At 37.4% G+C, this 22,258-nt stretch overlaps 4 protein-coding genes across 4 annotated transcripts in view; all 4 read right to left on the bottom strand.

Moving 5' to 3' along the window:
• Positions 1–4,962, bottom strand: part of klhl24a (kelch-like family member 24a) — a 30,777-nt gene extending 25,815 nt beyond the window's left edge. Inside the window, exons 1-2 of the mRNA XM_073849316.1 lie at positions 4,788–4,962; positions 1,490–2,369 (exon numbers count right to left, since the gene is read on the bottom strand). Coding sequence (XP_073705417.1) covers positions 1,490–2,290 — 801 coding nt within the window. The 5' untranslated portion in view covers positions 2,291–2,369; positions 4,788–4,962. The remainder of the gene's footprint in view (positions 1–1,489; positions 2,370–4,787) is intronic.
• Positions 4,963–7,164: 2,202 nt separating this feature from the next.
• Positions 7,165–8,277, bottom strand: LOC141343731 (probable G-protein coupled receptor 148). The gene has a single exon (XM_073848365.1). It carries the CDS (start codon positions 8,275–8,277, stop codon positions 7,165–7,167), a length of 1,113 nt encoding a protein of 370 aa, XP_073704466.1.
• A 2,451-nt stretch (positions 8,278–10,728) lies between these two features.
• LOC141344277 (probable G-protein coupled receptor 148) lies at positions 10,729–15,099 on the bottom strand. The gene is made up of 2 exons (XM_073849112.1): positions 14,973–15,099; positions 10,729–12,050 (listed from the first exon to the last, which is right to left on the bottom strand). Exon 2 carries the CDS (start codon positions 11,939–11,941, stop codon positions 10,988–10,990), a length of 954 nt encoding a protein of 317 aa, XP_073705213.1. The 5' UTR covers positions 11,942–12,050; positions 14,973–15,099; the 3' UTR covers positions 10,729–10,987.
• Positions 13,936–22,188, bottom strand: mterf4 (mitochondrial transcription termination factor 4). The gene is made up of 4 exons (XM_073849111.1): positions 22,159–22,188; positions 20,082–20,463; positions 17,912–18,096; positions 13,936–15,919 (listed from the first exon to the last, which is right to left on the bottom strand). Exons 1-4 carry the CDS (start codon positions 22,183–22,185, stop codon positions 15,515–15,517), a joined length of 999 nt encoding a protein of 332 aa, XP_073705212.1. The 5' UTR covers positions 22,186–22,188; the 3' UTR covers positions 13,936–15,514.
• Positions 22,189–22,258: the final 70 nt, after the last annotated feature.

Below are 22,258 nucleotides of genomic sequence, written 5' to 3' on the forward strand. Positions count from 1 at the left end.
CAACTGATCTTTGGCAAACATCAACACACCTGTCAACTGTTTTCAAGTGAACCCCAAGACCTTGATTAACTGGTTCAGGTGTGTTTGATTATCATTGGAATGAAATGCTACACTCCATTTGTTCCCGGAAGTCGGAAATTCCAAGTTTCCAGTAAGAACTTTTCACTGGAATGACCTCTTAATTCAGAGTTCTGACTCGGAACCTCAGAGAAACCATAACAACCCTGACTTCAAATCAATCTTCAATCTTAAATGGCTGCTCAGAAACAGTAGTAATATACTGATTATTAGCATTTCTGTTTGTCTGTTTTTAATCGACTGGTATTGAAGTTGGTTTTTTAACTTGGGTACTGGAACATGGTCAACTGAGGTGTGATGTCATTTCTAGCTCTGACATCCAACTTCTCAGGTAAATGGACTGCCAAATCTCAAGGCCTTGCTTTATCTGGTTCTGTAATTTTAGGAACTGGACGTTAAGCGTGGTGATGCAGGCACGACCAGTGTAAACATACTGTAGGAACATGTCCAAGATAGATATAGATATCTCATTTCTTTATGACTGTAGAAAGAAAGGCATGAACATCTTGGATGACAACGGGGTGAGTACATTATCTGTACAATTTTGTTCTGGAAGTAAATTTCTCCTTTAAGAACAAACCAAAGCTGATTTTAGGATTTTTTTATCACTATAGAGTGCTGCAGGGATCATGTTACTTGTGTTCATTTGTTGTTCAATTTCACATGAATACAATCAGAGTTATATTTAAGTATGTCCTGGCTCTTCCAAGCTTTAAAATGGGAGTGAACGGCTGTTGATATTCAATAGTCCAATAGAAGTCCAATAAAGTCTAAACAAAGGAAACCTTGCTTCCTTTGCTGCTGTAAACAAAACTCGGTTCTCAAAAGACTAGCATACTCTCATGCTACACCTATATTCTACGTCATCCGCTGGAACACCCCTCTCTCATGTATGTGTATAGGACAGTTAGCGGAAGCTAGAAAATATGATTTAAAGTTTTAAATATGGATATTTTTCATCCAAAAATGCATCGCTTCGCTTCAGGAGGCCTTTATTAACCCCATGGAGACGTGTGGAGCACTTTTTATGATGGATGGGTGCACTTTATTGGACTTCTATTAGACTATTGAATATCAACACATATTCACTACCATTATAAATCTTGGAAGAGCCAGGACATTTTTTTTTTATATAACTCCGATTGTATTCGTCTGAAAGAAGAAAGTCATATACACCTAGGATGGCTGAACTATCCCTTATAAACTTTTATAAATCAAACGTTTGTTAGTCACAGAGCTAATTTTTTGCAATAGCCAACAGTAAATTCACCCTGCCAAGGGAAACTTTGGGTTGGCTTACAAAAATGTAATCTCTGCAGCACTCTATAAACATCTGAGCAGCTCATTTCTAAATTTCTAGTCTAAAAAGAGCCTCTCTACCTGTTCAAGTGAATCTGAATGTGCCACTTACCGTCTGTACAAAATAGTTTGGGTGCAGGAGAGGCAGTCGGACATGTTGTAGCAGATCTTTCAGCATTGGTCTGCGGTACTCCACGCCATGGTAGACCCAACGCATCACTGCCTCGAACACCACCTCCTCTCTGCCAATGGACAGCTCGTCACTGGCCAAGTATTCCTCCAGCTCATCCTTGTGGAGGTCTAGAAACTCCTCATGCTGAGCCACCTCTGGAAAATTCAGCAAGGCGAAGGCACGGCAGCGACTTGCAAGCTGTTTGAGAGAATGGGCGTCTGCGAAACGCTGGATCCCGAGGCAGTTGCAGGGGTCCAGCTGCTCTTCCAGGAATTTTGCACAAGCATCACGCAGAGTGACGATCTGGAAGAGGCTGGAAGTCTCAAAGAGGAACTGGACATTGAGCGTGGTGATGCAGGCACGACCAGTGTAAACATACTGCAGAAACGTGTCCATAGCATCAGCCTGGATGCCGTTGATCTCCACAAGCATCTCATGGCTTTCTCTGTGGTCGTTGCAGAACATGGCACGGAAGTAACTGCTGCAGGCCGACAGCACCGCACGGTGACATGGGAACTCGCGACCCTGGACGCTGATGATCACATCCGTGAAGAGGCGGCTGTCGCGGAACTCGTTGAAGACCTGGAGGACGCTCTCAGAGTGAGAGGAACCAGAAGAGAAGTTGAACACGTCGCTCAGGGTCTTAGACTCCACCTCAAAAACTTTACGCTTGATTGCGGGGGATTCCGGTACGCCACCAGAGTTCTCAAGATTCAGACGGCGACCCAGAATGAGCACCATGATTGTGTATCTGACAAGAGCCCTTCACCAACAAACAATCACTATCAATGGGTGCAGGAAAATCGTTGGTCATCAACACCTGTAGAAGAACACATTTACAATCAACAAACTCTATATTAGTGGTATTCAGGACATTTCTGGAGGTCTGCTTGTTTAAGACGTGTTTGTAGAGTTATAACTAAGCTGTGAAGGAAATATTGACCTTGGCAGTAGTACATTTTACTGACCACTTTCAATATTCATTTCATACAGATTGTGGAGGCATTTTTACACTGATGTGGAGGCTAAATGTCAAGTTCATGCTTAAGAACATCTCAATAGTAACAAGTCTTTTGCAAATCCATCAATATTTGTTAATATAACCATAATCTATTGCATTATCAAGCATGGATTTAGAAATGCTGTCACACTCCCATCAATAGACAAAAACCACACTAAAATAACATTTTGGCCATTACATTAAAATTACTTTTCGCATCTAATGGGCCAGGTGAAACAAGTTAAAAATAAAGTAATTTCAGAGGAAAAAAAGGTATTATATTTTAATGAAAAACTAAAAACCATCCATTTTGATTTTGATTGAGTTATTACCAAAAGCAAATCATCAATGAATATGCAGTTAAGGTCATGCCAACAATGACTGTATGATTTGAGACCCATCTTTTTACACTGTGGACAACTGAGAGACTCAACTTACTGATGCTCCAGAATGACACACAATGCATTAAGAGCTAGGGGTGTAAACTTTTGAACAGAATGAAGATGTGTAATTTTTTCTTACTTTGTCCCTCATTTGTCCTCAGTGTAAAAAAAGATCTCAAAATCATACAGTTTATGGAAAGGATTCAAATACACAAAAACGCTTAAAAACCACAAAATTTGGGGGACCTGATGGATTTTTTTGAAGAACATCGGGCAGTTTAACTGTTCAGGACAAACAAGGGACTCCTGAACTACTATCACTAAACAAAAAAAAAAAACCCACAGCTGTGGATCATTTAGGTAACAACAAAGTATTAAGGTTCAAGTGTATGTAAACATTTGAACTGGGACATTTTTTTTTTAATTCAACAACTCTTGTGGACTATATGTCTTTTTAAAATGTCTTTTAGGTGAAATGTCTTATTCAGGTCAGTACTAAAAAAAAAAAAAAAAAAACATGCACGCACACACCCACACCCACACCCACACACACACACACACACACACAGTGAACACCCACCAATGCTGCAGTGCCTGGGGAGCAGTTGGGGGTTCAAGGCCTTGCTCAAGGGTCTCATCTCAGTCATGGTTTTGAAGGTAGAGGAGAGTGCTGATCATTCACTCCCCCCAACTACAATCCCTGCCAGACATGAGACTCAAACCAGAAACCTTCGGGTTACAAGTCTGACTCTCTAACCATTAGCCCACGACTGCTCCCCAAACTGTACATTAATGTACAATTATTATTCATTAATAAAGTAAAATGTGAGCTTCTATTATATTAAAGTAAACTGTGAAATGTTATTATAATTGCATTATGAATGTTAACATTTTCAATCACAAGGGGTCAGGCATTCAAAATTTAAAAATTCCAACTTGAAAAACAAACATGTTTTAGGTAAAAAAAAAAAAAGCAAACTATTGCACAATCACAGAAAACAAAGTCACTGAGTTCATAAATATCTGAGAAAGTTACACTGCAATACCTCAAAACATGTTAAAAAAAATCTATTCCTCAAGGCAATAGAGCACTGACATAAAAAAAACCACTGATTCTTTATGGCTGATAGATAAACTGATTGAGTGAGTGAGTTAGAGAGAGGGAGAGTTTGCGCAACCTTTTTTTTCTGGTTTGTTTTGTTGTGGAAGTAAAAACAAAGGAACATGGACGGTTGCTCAATATTTCCTCTACAATTGAATTGGCTTGAGAGCAAAACATGCCACATGCGGACTAAAATGTTGACATCATATAAAAAAAATCAATTATGCCTGATTTCTACTCCATAAAAGGCACAGAGAGAGAACGTGTTTATAAAGACCATCTTTCTAAATAGCCTGCTGAAAAAAAGAAATCCTTAAGATGAAAGCTGGTTTTTAGCAGGTTTAAGGAGGTCATTAGTTGTTTGAGGGTGGCTGATAGCTAGTCCAGACATCCAGCTAGTTGCAATAACCATCCTAGCTGTTTTGTTGCTAGCTAGTCCAAGATAGTCTACTATGGTCCACCAGTGCTCAGCAGAGTTTCAGAATAAACACCAGTCTCACTGCCTACAGTGATGACCTCAATACCACATGCATTGTAAAAAAAAGTAAAAAAAAAAAAACTGGTTTATAGATAGATAGATAGGATATTTAATTGTTACATTATTTAGATATAAACATATCACATTTAGACATGTACGAAATCCTAGCCTGATAATGCGCCATAAACAAACATGACAATAACATGGAAGTGTAAATGCAGAGTATCTCAATCACTAAACTTGTTCAGATGAAAGTTCAGCATTATTTTTCTCACCTCTTCCACAGGAGATCAACTTTCTGCAAAACATCAAAAACAACAGCAAGGGTTAAATATCCTCAAAAATACATTCGAACAAACAAATCCGTTTGATTTTACAAAAGAGATCCATAAGCGTGAGCACTTGTGTTGTCACTGTGAAGTTTTCTTTGTCATCGTCCGTTTCATAATCGCTCTCTGCGTATTCTGGCACAAAGCATGCACACACTGGCTTTGAGCTTCTGTTTTGTCAGCTGTTGAAAAATGCGTTCACGGGAAATGTAGTTCTGTCGCTGCATCATCAGTCCTTCAAACCAGCAAAAGAAACATCATATCCCAGAATTCAGTGCGGGAGAATTTCCATGTGGCTGGTCGTTGTTTCCAAACAAAAACACGATCATGAACGAAGGCAGTTTGTGTCACATTGTTGTCACGGCAAACTTTAACGGCCTTTTTTTTTTTTTGACGATTTCAAAGCAAATAGTGTTGTTTTACATGTACAATCATGTGTTTTGTACTGTACAATAAAATAAACGCTGGAGTTGACACTGTTTCCCTTTCCTTATGTAACTGTAGAAGGCCGCCTTGAATGAGGAAAAAAAACACAGGTAGTTCTCCGAATAGAGTGAGAAACGGAAAAACCGTGACGTTAGAAATTTGATCTCCCTTGTGTGATCAGAAGCATACATAATTCAGGTGTTCTTTTTAAATTATAAAAATGAAATTAATTACATGAATATTTAGTAAAAAAAAAAGTTGTTTAGTTAAATATACATTTTATTTACAAAAACTAATTTTACAAAACTACTAGAAGAAATCATCCTCAATAAAAAAAAGACGCCATTGGCGCCATCTTGCGGTTAATACTGCCGGTGTTTCGCGCGCTTTATTTTCTGGCACTGTCGATACGGTCCCACACATTAGACGCATTACAATAATATATCACACATATTATAATAATAGTGAATAATAGGTATTCTCAGATCAGGTTTCCATCGAATTTGCAGTAGCACTGACATTTGTAAACTTTGTTTTTATCAGACGAGCACATCTGAGGAAAGGGAGCACAAAGTTTTAGTACTTAAATTTCTCTGGTAAGTTTTATTCTTATTTTTACCATAGACTGTAACACAGATGTATAAAATAAACATTTCAACGTAGCTACAGGTGCTCGGTTTATCGGCCATAGGAAAATTACAATGTTTTACATTGCTTCAGTCAAAATACAATAGCGACTACAGTTATTGTTTCTACAATAAAATATGACACCGGACCACAAAACCAGTCTTAAGTAGCACATCTATATTTGTAGCAATAGCCAAAGATACATTATATGGGTCAGAATTATCGATTTTTATGCCGAAAATCATTAGGATATTAAGTAAAGATCATGTTCCATTAAGATATTTTCTAAATTTCCTCATGTAAATATACCATATCAAACTTAATTTTGGATTAGTAATATCATTGCTAAGAACTTCATTTGGACAACGATTTTATAGTAGTATCGTTAAAGTATCGTTAAATAGTTGCATCTCCTCATCCTAACAAACCATGCATCAATGGCAAGCTTATTTATTCAGCTTTCAGATGGTGTATATTTCAAGAAATTGACCCTTATGACTGGTTTGATGGTCCAGGGTCACACATAGTCACATGAAGCCACAGCTGTAATAAAAGAAAAATAAAATAAACAAGATGAGAACTATTCAAAACCTCTTACACTATTTGTAAAGCTCCATAGTAGCATCTGATTGGCTAGAAATAAGAGTTTTTAGTTACCAAAATACATAGAAAATGCCATAAGAAAATACGTAATACCATATTTAACACAACAAATGCCATAATTACCACAACTGAATGTATATTTTTGATTATTCTGCAACCCTAGACCACAAAACCAATCATAAGGGTAAATTTTTGAAAGATCTGAAAGATAAATAAATTCCATTGATGTATGGTGTGTTAGAATAGGACACTATTTGATCGAGATACAACTATTTGAAAATCTGGGATCTGAGGGTGCAAAAAAAAATTAAATTTTTTTTTTTGACAAAATCCACTTTAAAGTTGTCCAAATGAAGTTCTAAGCAATGCATATTACTAATTAAAAATTAAGTTTTAATATATTTACGGTAGGAAATTTACTTATTTTGACCTATGCAATGTATTTTTGGCTATTGCTACAAATATACCCGTGCTGCTTAAGATTGGTTTTGTGGTCCAAGGTCACATATTATTCTGACAAATCATATTATTACTGTAATCCTGTAATCAAAACCCCAGTAAGGCATCATTAGGCTCACTAATTTAGCATTTTAACTGGTTGAAGATAAGTTCAGAAACAGTTTAAAGGTCTTTTTCACACTTTTTTTTTTAAAGTTCAATAAGTATTTTATATCACTGGTGTGATAGCAGTTGGCCTATTCAGATGAAAAAACTGGAACAGCAAGATGCACAGTTCTCTATAGCGGAGCCCATACAAGTACGGCGCTAAGGCTTTGGGTAGGATGAGTAAAACGTTACACACAACCAGGGACATCCACAGGCTTGCTTTGGGGTCCATAGTCTGACTATTTTGCCAAAGCATCAGCTCGATCATCAAAACCAGCAGGGGACAGAAAGCCAGGAACAGGTGGAGATAATGGATGAAAAATGTTCCTCTAGCACGGGACGAGGTCTCGCCCTTCCACACGCCCGAACTGCGGGTACAAAAGTAGAGGATGAGGTAACCAGACAACACCAGGAGGAGGATGAAAATGATACCTGTGACCGTCAGCAGCATGAAGACGTGGAGTGGGCGAAAATGGCTTACGATCAAAACCATCAGCAAAGGCAGGGAGCAGAGGTGGAGCGCACAGGGGGTCGTACTATGGTACCACAAAAACATGCCAATAGCTGCTGCAGGCAAAAAGACAGAGATGATCCAGATGGCGGTAATTGCTCCGTAGGTTCGTGACACAGGCCACAGTGCCAGGTAGTGAAAGGGGGCTAAGACTGCGAAGCAGGTATCCAGCACCATTGCTGTAATACTTAGCATGCCTGAGCTGTATAGGACCGCCGATAGGAAGAGCAACACGGCACACGGCCACTCCGTCATCAACACACCGGCTAAATTGATGCAGGCACTCAGGATATTCATGCAAACAAAGAGCAGGTCGCTGAAGAGAAGATTGGCCAGGAGGAGGTAACGCGTCTGTTGCCGCAGGTCAACTCGGGACAGGATGCGAATTAGAAGAACCGGAGTGATCATCAGAATTGCCACGAAGGCCAAAACGGGGCACAGCTGAAGCACCCTCATGTGGCAAGTAGGGATGAATCCATGCCACTCGTGCGCAAACATCTCTGCTGGGGTTTCAGAGGAGTTCGTTAAATTAGAAGAAAGTCTGTGATGCTCAGCTCGACCAGACTTGTTGTACCAATTTCCAAACGAACAAAGCAGAGATAAAAAAAGATCTTCTGCAACTAGGTAGAAATGCTCCGACTTTCCCTCCATCAGATTTTCCATCTCTTGGCATGTGTTTGTGCGTCCGATCCGGCTGAAAGAGCGTCGGACAGGTAAACGTGTCTCTCCTTACTCCCTTCCTGCAGACTGTGGTAAGCGATTGAGGAGACAGATGTGGATTTGTCAGACACACTTGTGGATGGTTTCCGTGGAGATGGAGAAACAGGTAAACATCACTTCACAGCTAAATGGATCAGAATGACACTCTGCGATTTTGCACCAAGGCATAAATATTGATATGTCTTCCTAGAATCAGAAGTGTTGCGTAACATTTACACTGTTATTTTTGGACTGATTGATTGTTTAACTTAGAGGACTAAGTGCCACACAGTTTAAACATTGAACGCCTGTAGGAAATCGGAGAAAGACACAATCGTGTAAAAATCCTGAAATGTAAATTTATTTATCTTGCGCCAAGAGAACAAAACAGCATCATCGACCACTGCTTCGCACACAAGAGTTTCAATATTGTGGGCATGAATAACAACATATATTGCTGGGACAATCTCAGAAAAATTGTCAGGATATATTAAACAAAATGACAAAAAAGTCTTGTATTTTACATGAAGAAAATTATATGGAAGTACTTACAATTCAGACTTTTTTCTTGCAATTGCGAGAAACTCAAACTGACTTTTTTCTCAGGACTGCTTGACAAATTTGCAGTTGTGAGTTATAAAGTCAGAATTGTAAGATATAAACTCGCAATTCTGAGAAATAAATTCACAGTTCTGAGAAATTAAGTCAGAATCGTGAGATTGAAACATACAATTCTGACTTTTTTCTCAGAATTGTGAGATATAAACTCATAATTCTTAAATATACACATCAGAATTAGACTTTATAACTTGCAATTGGGAGTTTATATCTCACAATTCTAAATAAGTTAGAATTGACTTGGATTTGCAAGAAATAATTTATAATGCAATTCTGACCTCACAATTGCGAGTTTATATCTTGAAATCCTGACTTTATAACTAATTGTTGTGGGCAGCCATGGCCTAATGGTTAGAGAGTCGGACTTGTAACCCAAAGGTTGCGGGTTTGAGTCTCAGGTCTTTTAAAGACAAGGTCCTCGCAAAGTTTATATCTTGCAATTCTGCCTTTATAACTTCCAACTGCTTTTGTATTACACAATTTTGTGACAAAAAGGCAGAATTGTGAGATGTAAATTCGCAATTGCGAGAAAAAAAGTCAGAATTGCAAGATAAAAACTCTTAATTGCCTTTTTTTGATTTTTTTAGCCACTGGCAGAAACAGGCTTACATAAAATTAAACTTAACCCAAAGGTTGCGGGTTCGAGACTCAGGTCCGGCAGGGATTGTAGGTGGGGGGAGTGAATGTACAGCACTCTCTCCACCCTCAATACCACGACTGAGGTGAGTCCCTTGAGTAAGGCACCGAACCCCCAACACCGAACCCCGGGCGCTGCAGCAATAGCGATATGGCTGTCCACTGCTCCGGGTGTTTGTTCATTTCTGTGTGTATGTGCACTTGGATGGGTTAAATGCAGTGCACAAATTCCTAGTATGGGTCACCATACTTGGCCTTACTTCACCTCCTTTCCTTTCCTTTCCTTTCCTTTCCTAATTGCGAGTTTATTTCGAGAGTTTGCATTAAACACTTATGAGGAAAAAAAGTTAGAATTACAAGATGTAAACTCACAAAAGTCAGATTTCTAAGATATAATCCTTGCAAGTCTAAGAAATAAATTCACATTTTTCAGAAATTAAGTCAGAATTGCGAGATAAAAACATATGCCATTCTCACTTTACAACACAATTATGAGTTATTAAGTCAGAATATTGAGAAATAAAGTCATAATTCTGAGAAAATATCAGTCTTTTTTTCCCTATCAGAACTGGACTAACTCGCAATTGCGTGTTATAAATTTATTATATTATCTTCTTTCTCTCTCGGCTTGCTCCCTTCAATCAGGGGTTGCCGCAGTGGAGTGATCCACATCGCCAATTTGGCATGTTTTACGCCGGATCTCACAATTCTGACCTCACAAATTGTGAGTTTATATCTTGCAATTCTGACTTTATTATACAATTTTGAGTTATTCAATCAGAATTTTGAGACTCACATTTCTGAGAACATATCACTGTTTTTTCCCCATTAGAATCTGACTTTATAATTTGCAATCACGAGTTTATCACAATTCTAAGAAAAAATACAGAATTGTGCAATAATTAGAATTGCAAGATACAAACTCACATTTTAGAGACAAGCTCCTTGCAATTCTGACTTTTTTCAGTTACAAGTTTATATCTTGCAATTCTGCCTTTATAAGTTGCAACTGTTATTGTATTACACAATTTTGTGGCAAAAAAGGCAGAATTGTGAGATGTAAATTCGCAATTGCGAGAAAAAAAGTCAGAATTGCAAGATAAAAACTCTTAATTACCTTTTTTGATTTTTTTTTTAGCCAGTGGCAGAAACAGGCTTACATAAAATTAAACTTATTTTATTAACACATTTTTTAGTGACCTAGACATAACAGCACATATCATTCAGTCATTAGTTTAAATATGAAAATATAAAAAAGGATCTAAACATACTTAATATACACTGATGTGAAAACAAATACTACAATATAAAATGCATCTTTTAAAATCTCTTTCTGGCTCAGGAGCCTTTTAAAGTCCCTCTTCTGCAAATTAAACCTCCAATGACAGAGCAACCAGATACAGTTATTTTAAGTCCAGTTCTAGGTGGCACTCCTCTGACTTTGGGGTCTCTTCTTCCACAACACCTGCTGGACAGTCTTGTAAATCTCTCGATAGCGCAGGATGTACAGGTAAGGAGTGCAACAGCGTGGCAACAACATCAACACGCACATGTTTGCCAAGTTAATCCACACTCCCACATCGCTCAAGGTGTCTCGTTTCAAAAGAGCCAGCTCGATGGCAAAGACCAACGCGGGTACAAAATACATCATGAGCAACAGAGTGTGTGCCAGAAGCGTCATACGTGCACGAGAGTACCGACTACGCCATATCCCAGAAGTCTTGGTGATGATATAGAGATGGATATAACAGTACACAATGAGAACAGTGCAGAGGCTGACGGCAATGATGAAGTACAAATGAACACCAACCTCCATCTCCTTTTCCAACGAGTGCAGCGCAATCAACATCAAACACACTGGACGTCTCTTATCATCATTGCCCATCACCACCTGAAACATCACGAGCAAAGAGATGGGACACACTGCGGCCATCACCCATAAGCTCATGATTATCTTCTTGGCCCGAGAGGGTGGGAGAATTTCTTTGTAACGCAACGGCCAACGTACTGCCACATATGTGTCGACGACCATCAGTGTCACAGTGAGCACAGAAGTGCTGTATGTCATTACCATGCTCACCATCATAAACTCACACAACCAATGGGGCATGTGCAGGCCCACGGAGTTGCAGGAGACCATCGCCAGGTTTACGGCGAGGAAGAGCATATCTGCGAAGAGCATGTTAGCAAGGAGCAGGTAGCGGGTCTCTTGACGTAGTGAGGGAAAACACAGTATGCAGAGGGACAGAACGGGGTTGACCAGCATTGTGACAGAGGTTAGAAGAACTGTGGGGATGAGGAACAGATCCATGTGTCTGCTCTCCATTATGATGTACCAATGAACGGAGATGTTGAAAATTAAAGAATGAGTCATGTTTGGAGTTCAACAGCACACTACTGAGAGAAAGTGTTAGGCGGAAGAACAACAGCTCCTCTGTTTGCTGAGACTGGCGTGGTGGAGCACATATGTAAGGCTTCTCTACCTAAAGAAAACAGAAGAAACATGAGTACAGATGTATGCACCGTATGATCTGTTAATGTAAAAAATCTAAAATATTTGATCAAACAAAATACAGTTACATTTTCAAACCAGGGAAGACAACAAAAAGCATGCCATCCTGCACTACACAGTTTAATTAAAGGGATAGTTCACCCAAAAAGGAAAATTTGATGTTTATCTGCTTACCCCCAGGGCATCCAAGATGTAGGTGACTTTGTTTCCTCAGTAGAACACAAACAAAGATTTTGAACTCAAACCATTGCAGTCTGTTAGTCATAAAATGGCAGTGAATGGGAACCAAACTTTTGAAAGCAAAAAAAAAAAAAAAAAAAAAAAAACGTGTCATGACATCTGTCGTGTCTTAGGACAACAATGTATCGTAACAAGCTGAAGGGTTAAATTTGGATTTGTCTGTGCATGTTTTTTTTTTTTTTTTTTTTTTTGCTTTCAAAGGTTTGGTGCCAATTCACTGCCATTATATGACAAACAGACTGCAAAGGTTTAGGTTAAAAATCTTCGTTTGTGTCCTACTGAAGAAAAAATGTCACCTACATCTTGGATGCCCTGGGGGTAAGCAGATAAACATCAAATTTTCATTTTTGGGTGTTACTATCTCTTTAAATATTCTGTAGAATAATAATGGCAACTGACTAGCAACCGACCCTTCACAAAGAGCTTGACTGACAGGTGATCTGACCAATCAGAATGTCAAATCCACAATTTTTTTCTGACAAACAAATAGATTAACTTCCGAAGACTTAAACTTGAAGAATTGTGTGTATTGACGCATTTCCACGTTTTAAAAAAATGTGTTCTGATGTTCATTCATGTTTATTTCATGCTTAAAAGGAGTAGTACATTTTCAGAACAAACATTTAGCCTACAGATAATTTACTCACCCTCTTATCATTCAAGATGTTCATGACATCTTTCTTTCTTCTGTCGTAAAGAAATTATGTTTTTTGAGGAAAACATTTCAGGAATGTTCTCCATATAGTGGACTTCAGTGGTGTTCGTGAGATTGAATTTCCAAAATGCACTTTAAATGCATCTTCAAAAGGCTCTAAACGATCCCAGCCAAGGAATAAAAATCTTATCTAGCAAAATGATCTGTCATTTTCTTAAATAAATTAGTATATATACATTTTTTAACCATAAATGCTCATCTTGTCTATAGCTCTGCGATGCACATGCAAACTCTGCGCACTATGGTTCAAGACAGTTAGGGTATGTTAAAAAACTCCCATCTCATTTTCTCCTCCAACTTCAAAATCACCCTATATCACTGCAAAAGGACGGACCAAGTGTTTACAAAGCAAAGAAGATTAAACGCACTTTACAAAATAAGGTAAAACAGCAACGTAGGATGATTTTGAAGTTGGAGGAGAACATGAAATTGATGTTTTTTTAACATACCCTAACTGCACAGAGTACACATGTGCATGGCAAAGCTAGAAAATAAGAGCATTTCTGGTTAAAAAGTATAAAAATATTACTTTATTTAAAGTGGCAGATCGTTTTACTAGATGAGAATTGAATTTCTTAAAAATGGCAACATTTGAAAGCTGAGATCTTGTTTTATACCAGAAGTAACCTGCTCTGTCTTGTCTGTCAGCATGTTTCATTTCATTCATTTCATCATTCCTTATTGCTCTGTGATGTGTTTTTCACTGAGGAAACTGATAACACGCTGATAAACAAGACAGAGCTCAAGTTTCAGCTTTAAAATTGTCATTTTTAAGGAAATGCAAACAATAAAACCAGTTTGTGGCCTTTTTAATATGTCATGACCACTGTATTGCCTTATTCAATGAAACATGAAACGATCATCTTTTCTTTACTTAAAGCACAAAAAACAACAACATGAATTAACATCACAATGTAATTTATTTAGACTGCGGAAAGATTTTTACTGTCACCGTTTGCTGTTTTTAACATAGATGTGAAAGTGCACTATACAAAAATGAAAGTACAAAAAAAGTTAGAAGTTTAAAATTACTGTAAAGAAATTGTATTTAAAATGAATATTTTACAAAATAATTTTTAATCCTAAATTGCTAAAAATTTAAGCCATATGTTTAAGTTGTGTTCCAAATTTGAAGTGGATATTAAAAAATTAAGGTTCCTATGACATTTCTAGGTGTTTTACCAAAAATAGCCACCGAGTGACACTCAAACTCCATCGAATTTTTCACAAAATAACCACCAAATATGTAATCTTAAGACTCAGACCTTCACAATTTTGATTGTATGAAACTTGATACTGCCCAATAAAGGTTTTAAAAGTACCATTTTCATGATTCATTTTGAGATTTTAAGCTTTCAAAAGCTTTTTAAATCTAATTTATGATGATTCAAAAAATATTTGAAAAAGAGCGCCAAGCATCCTGCCGGCGGTACAGTGACAGTTAAGGGGTTAAATAGTTATAATGTCCTGAACAAATCTTTACAGTTTACAATTGTTCTAACATCAATTTTTACACATTACATCATCATTCCTGATTTTTTTTTTTTTTTTGTAAAACCAACATCAACCAGCATTTTTCCTCCTAATGCACAATTTGACTAAAAAAAGTAGTTTTTGTAGAAAACTTTTACCCCAAACAGAATATAAAAACAGACTACATATGTGACTCTGGACCACAGCTTGACATACTTACAAATCCACACATTTCAACCACAAATCGCAGTAGCATGATGTTTAACATGTGCTTGTTCTACTGTGGTAGAAATGGTTATCTCTAATGAAAATACACAAATCATTACGCCAGGGTACGTAGTTCCAACTCAACAAATCACTATTGTAAGTTTCAGCCCTGTTTCAACAACAAACAGTTCGAGGAACAATTAAATACGGACACCATTGACTTAAAATCGATTAATCGTGTTAAAATGACTCACGTACCTGTTCCACACATCCACATGTGCAGTAACTCCCGCTTCCATCCAGGCCTCCATTAGACTAATGTTGTCCCAGATCAATACCTCCAAGCTCTGTCCTTGTTATCAGAGAGCAGGCGTTCCACTGATGCGCACAGATCCGTAAACCATGGCACGGCACTAACACTCTTTCAGCTCTCCATGGTTACTCTGCATTTGGTGTAAATTATGCTGACCCTCCCCATGACAGGCCGTTCAGATAAACTAACACTAACACCATTATTACCTCAATGTCCTTCGACACTACTATGCACCTCATATCCGGAGGTAAAAGCTTATAAAGCAATAAATGAGATGGAGGGTTAGACAAACAAATAATATACAAAAATGTTAGCATGACTACCAGCCTGTAAATAATAGGCTAGTGGTTTGCATATGTTAGGCCATTGACGCAAAACATGAGATGCTGCGGTCAGATATTTCCCTGAAAAAAAAAAACCCCAAAGTTATTATGTTTTGCGGCATGTGTATGTTTTTATTCATTTTGAATATTTAATACAACAGGCATCACTTCTTGTCCCTCCTGTAACCAGTCTTCCAGTGCGGCTTTCCCCTGTGCACTCCGTCATCATCATCATCATCTTTATCCTCCCCTAACTCTTCATCCTCATCACTGCTGTACTCGTCCTCCCTCTCTTCTTCCTCTTGTTCCCTTGCCATCAGCTTTCGGAAAATATGGAACTCCTCAGCAGTTGCCATGGCGACTTGCTTCAGGTAGGTTTCCTCAGAGACGCAGAGAACGTCTTTGAGCGGGGGGTTGACGATGAGCGTTTGGCCCTTCTTGTCTGGCGTCTGGTACAGTCCCCTCCGCTCCAGAAAACAGTGACGACACCGCAGCTTGGACAGAGATAACCTAAAGAGCTTTGCCTTTACCATCTCCGGCTGCCGCACGCCCATGCGGAAATACGCATACTGCGGAGGGAAAACAAGCTGTGTGTCAGTTTGAAACTACTTCAGTGATCCAAAATGGCTCACACAACAGCAAAATGTCATTAGAACGACGTTTTCACACAGTTTACCCCAAGATTTTGTCATCATGTACTAGGGGTTGCAGCGACTGGTCAACTTTAATGCTCTGCCATGACGCTTTAAGCTTGACGTCGACTAGTCGCTGGTCCAATGTTGCCAACTTAGCAACTTTGTCGCTAGATTTAGTGACTTTTCAGACCCCCTTAGCTTTTTTTTCAGCTTAAAGGAGTAGTTCACTTTCAGAACAAAAATTTACAGATATGTACTCACCCCCTTGTCATCCAAGATGTTCATGTCTTTCTTTCTTCAGTCATAAGGAAGTTATGTTTTTTGAGGAAAACATGTCAGGATTTCTCTCCATATAATGGACTTCTATGGTGCCCCCGAGTCTGAACTTCCAAAATGCAGCTTCAAAGGGCTCTAAACGATCCCAGCCGAGGAAAGAAGGGTCTTATCTAACAAAAAGATTGGTTATTTTCTAAAAAAAAAAACCTACAATTTATATAATTTTTAACCTCAAATGCTCATAAGACCCTTATTCCTCGCCTGGGATCATTTAGAGCCCTTTGAAGCTGCATTTAAACTGCATTTTGGAAGTTCAAACTCAGGTGCACCATAGAAGTCCACTATATGGAACACCATTTCTTCACAACTGAGGACAGAAAGACATGAACATCTTGGATGACAAAGGGGTGAGTACATTATCTGTAAATTTTTGTTCTGAAAGTGAACTACTCCTTTGTTGGGGCGCATTTCAGTCACTATTTCATATTCTTACGGTTTTCTGACAACAACAGTAAATTATATCAAAAGATCTATGGTATATATCAATAAAAACTGTTTTATTGAGAATTTGGCTGCATTAAAATGAAGTATGCAAGCACAGAGGCAAGACAATATGACATACTGAAGTTATGAACATGCTAATTAGCGTATGACATTTGACAACCTTTAAAGCGGGTTTTAGCTACTTTCCATTGAAAAAAGTTTGCAACACTGCGCTGGTCCAATAGAGGGCGCAACAGGATACGAAGTCTTTGAAGTCCACATTTACGCTCTGTTTCAAAACAGCTAAAATGATAATTAAATGCATACCCCAAAAACGTGCCACAAGACGTGTGATTGTACCACCTGGACGCTTGAAACTGAGCAGGAGAATGCACGTTTTAAACAGCTTATTGTAATTGCCATTCTAATCTAATGCACTGCTGCATTGTAACCATAGACTGTAAAAAATATGGACATAGTGTGCATAACATTTCTGAAGAGCATTTTTGAAGCTCAATCCACAATCCACCTGTCACTCAAGTGGCCACACCCTTAATTATGCTTAACTTAAACCGATGAGTTATAAAAGAACCCCCCCCCCCCCCCACACACACACACACACACACAGTTGACATGAAGGGCAAAATTAGCTATATAGACCAAAATCATTTTTTGTACCAGGCTGTAAACATTTTTTTTTCTGCTGTAAAGTTGGGCATTTTAACATGGGGAGTCTATGGGATTGACTTCCTTTTGCAGCCAGTCTCTAGCGGCCAGTCGACGAATTGCAGTTTAACTCACTTCTGTGTTGGTTTCAATAGAGAGAGTGGTAGGTTGCCACTTGTTTGTAAAGCACAAACATAGGCTACAGACAGTTGCTTGTATCGCATGTGATATTTCTCTGTATCTGATTTAGAACAGGCAGAAATCTTTGAGAAATATAACGACACAAAGATAAAATAACTGATAAAAGCGAGCTATTATAGGAGCAATAGTCAGGTAGCGCTGTGTCATATGCCATAGCTGTCCACAAGGTGTTCGAGTCTCAGCTCAAGATTAAGGCAACTAGTCGACGTCGACTCGACTTTTATCACATGAATGTCAACTTAAAAAAATCGTTCAACCTCTATCATGTACTGAGCTTGGAAAACTTTAAGTGAAAAGTACCTGAAATTTGTACTCCAGCTCAGCCAAATCCTCCTCTAAAACCTCAGGGGAGTCTCTGAGGATGTCTGTGACCTGTTGGATGGTGAAGAGGCATTTCTCTTTGAGGAGTCGAGACACCATGTTTACCCTCTTAACTGGCAGGAGCATAACCTTGGGGTAGTGACTGATCATCCTCTGCAGACTACCTGCGGACAGATTTCACAACTTTTCATCAGTGGCTTTCAAACTGGGGCCTATGGACATCCAGAGGGAAAATTACAGAGAAAATCTGCATAGAATTTGAGGGGGAAAAATGATTATTATTTATCTTATTTCCATACTTGCAATATACATACACTACTAGTCAAAAGTTTTTGAACAGTAAGATTTTTAATGTATTTGAAAGAATTCTCTTCTGCTCACCAAGGCTGCATTTATTTGATCCAAAATACAGCAAAAGCAGTAATATTATGAAATATTTTTACAATTTAAAATAACTTTCTATTGAAATATATTTTAAAATGCTATTTATTCCTGTGATCAAAACTAAATTTCCAGCATTATAACTCCAATCTTAGATTAGCCTTCACAAATCATTCTAATATGCTCTAATATGATTTGCTGTTCAAGAAACATTATTTTCAATATTTAAAACACTTGAGTCAATTCCTTTTAGAATATTTTTTGGAGATTTTTAGAAATGACTGAAATTAATACTTTTATTAACAAGGATGCTTTCAATTGATCAAAACTGGTGATAAAGACATTTATAATGTTACAAAAGATTTCTATTTCAGATAAATGTTGTTTTTCTGAATTTTCTATTCATCAAAGAAACCTGAAAAATTCTTCAACTTAATAATAATATTAATAAAGGTTTTTTTGAGCAGCAAATCAAAATATTAGGATATATTCTGAAGGATCAAGTGACACTAAAGATTGGAGTAATGATGCTGAAAATTCAGCTTTGAAATCACATGAATATATTACATTGAAAAATATATTCAAATAGAAAGCAGTTATTCTAAATAGTAAAAATATTTCACAATATGCTTATTTGATCAGCAATAGGGTAAAACAGTAATATTGTGAAATATTATGGAAATCATTCTAATATGCTGATTTGTTATTATTATCAATGTCATCAAAAATGTAATGATCAAACAAATGTGCTGCTTTTTTATAGTATTATAGTATTTTTGTGGAAAATGAGTTTTCATTTTTACAGAATAGAAAGTTTATAAGAACAGCAGTTATTTAAAATAAACATGTGTAACATTATAAATGTTTGTTTTTTAAAGCATTCTTGCTAAATAAAAGTATTGAACTTTCTGTTCCAAGAACTTCCTTGTATGTAACAAAAACATATACATATACAAATACATAAACAGATACATGTGTTTGTTTGTCTCTACAGTGAGCGTCAATGGTCAGTGAAACTGTTTGGTTACCCACATTAGTCAAATATCTTGTTTTGTGTTATGGAAGAAAAAAAATACAGAGGAGTTTTGGAACCACATGAGGGTGAGTGAATGTTTTCAGTAAACTATGCCTTTAAATTATAACAATAATGAATCTTTCCAGTTTACAGTTTCTCCGAAAAATAATGATGGATAAATATTACAGCAATATTTGTAAGTACAACCATAAAATGTCAACTTCAAATGCTAGTAGTTTTACTGTCCAGTAAGCAAGGCAAATCCATGCAAATAATAAACAAACATGACACATGATACATAGTTCCAGCGCTATTTCTGGACCACAAAACACATCTGTTTCCTCCCTGTTTTCGAAAGAAGTCTCTTATGTTCACCAAGGCTGCATTTGACTGATAAAAAAAGCCATATTGTCAAATATATGTTTTAATGTTTAAAAGGTAATTTATTCCTGTGATGCAAAGCTGATTTTTCAGCATCATTACGCCAGTCTTCAGTATCACACGATCCTTCAGAAATCATTCTGTGCTGATTTGCTGCTCAAGAAACACTTCTTATTATTATCAATGCTGAAAACAGTTGTGCTGCTTAATATTTTTTCTGTGGAAACCATGGTAATCTTTTTTTAGGATTGCTTGATGAATAGAAAATTCTAAAAAACAGTACAACTATTTTAACAATTTATCCTTAAACAATCTTATTATCCCTAAACTTTGTAACAGCAGTGTAATTTACTAAAAGACAAGACGCGTCACCTTCTACCAGTCCCATCTTCCTCAGATGATCGATGCGCTGCTGCATGTCTGCACCTTTAAGTGAATACACCTCAGGACAAGTCTGCAATATTTTCAGGATACTAGAGGGATTTAAGCCCAGGAGCAACAGTGCTGTCAGAACAGATGGTACATGTTTCCCTCGGCTCTTCGTAGCACCTTCGTGCATCTCCTTGGCTTGATTTTCTGAGAAGCCCATCTCGAGCAAAGAGCACAGGGTGAGCTGATTCCCTGGTCTGTGGGTGACCTGACCGTTGTGAGATGGATTCGCTTGATGGGGCTCTTGTTGTGCGGAACAGTACGGCATGTGACCTCTGCTCACCGCCACACGACAAACACTCCATCTCCACATCCATCGCACCATCTGAGATACAGAGGGAGGAAGCAAATGCTGTTCAGTTCAATACATATTGGCTCTAAAATGTTTGGTCACACTAAGTATATTTATAGATAGATTTATAATATAGCTTTCTTTATTCTTAGGGTGTTTTCACATATACAGTTGAGGTCAAAAGTTTACATCCAACTGTTAATTATTTTACCAAAATAAGAGGGATCATACAAAATGCATGTTAGTTTTTATGTAGAACTGAACTGAATGTAGTCCACAAGAAAAAAACAATAGTTGAATTTATAAAAAAAAATAAAAAATAACCCCGTTCAAAAGTTTACATACATACACTTGATTCTTAATACTGTGTTGTTATCTGAATGATCCACAGCTGTGTTTTTTTGTTTAGTGATAGTTGTTTATGAGTCCCTTGTTTGTCTTCAACAGTTAAACTGCCTGCTGTTATTCAGAAAAATCCTTCAGGTCTTTCAAATACTTAGGTTTTTTAACATTTTTGTGTGTTTGAACCCTTTCCAACAATTACTGTATGATTTTGAGATCCATCTTTTCACACTGAGGACACACTGGGGACTCATATGCAACTATTACAGAAGGTTCAAACACTCACCGATGCTTCAGAAGGAAAAAATATGCATTGAGAGCCAGGGGTGTAAACTTTTGAACAAATGAAGATGTGTACATTTTTCTTATTTTGCCTAAATTTCATTTTTGTTTTCATTTAGAACTGCCCTTAAAAACCTTCAGAAGATACTTACATGTTTCCCAGAGGACAAAATAAGTTACATTTACCCAAATCTTCAAATTCTTAGGCTCTTAATGCATTGTTTTTCCTTCTGAAGCATCAGTCAGCATTTGAAGCTTCTGTAATAGTTGCATATGAGTCCTCAGTTGTCCTCAGTGTGAAAAGATAGATCTCAAAAACATACAGTCATTGTTGGAAAGGGTTCAAATACACAAAATGCTGAAAAACCAAAGAATTTGTGGGACCTGAAGGATTTTTCAGAAGAACAGCAGGCAGTTCAGGACAAGCAAGGGACTCATGAACAACTAAACAAAAAACACAGCTGTGGATCATTCAGATAACAACACAGTAAGAATCAAGGGTCATTTTCTTTTGTAAATTCAACTATTATTTTCTCTTGTGGACGTCTAAAACAACAACATGCATTTTGTATGATCCCTCTTATTTTGGTCAAATAATTTACATTCTGCGAGGTGTATGTAAACTTTTGACCTCAACTGTACTAGATTCCTCGCGTTCGGTCTACAAACAGTATGCTTTATTTAAAATGCGTTTACTGAATTCGGTATTAAAACACGTCAAGCATTTTTCACGTTTAGCTTTCGTTAAGGGGCCATAAACTATGTTTAAATAACAGTTTAGCATTTGTGTCACGTTGCCACTCAAAAATAAACGTACAATAATTAAACATAAATTAGAGAATAGTTTTAAATTCAGAATGAATACCAGTGACCTTGCACTTCCATTCATCAAGGAAGCTGTTGTTTCTTCCAAAATTACACGTAGTTATAACAAACGTTTGAGGAGACTCAGCTTTTCTAGCAATTACATAAATAAGATATTATTTATTACGGTTTTCATTATGCGATTTATCGGAGTAAAAGTTAACTGAATGTTACTCTGGTTCTCACCAGCTAATTCTGCGAAAACATATGAAATATTTTCTTTTATCGCATCGTCCTTACCTGATTTTTGCATACATGTGTACCCATATCTGTGCGGCGTCAAAATACATCCGCACTGAAACTTTAGTAAGAGCTCAAAAGTTCCGGATTCTTAAATGGA

This window comes from Garra rufa, chromosome 10, assembly GCF_049309525.1.
Source record: "Garra rufa chromosome 10, GarRuf1.0, whole genome shotgun sequence".
In the NCBI taxonomy this organism is placed as follows: Eukaryota; Metazoa; Chordata; class Actinopteri; order Cypriniformes; family Cyprinidae; genus Garra; species Garra rufa.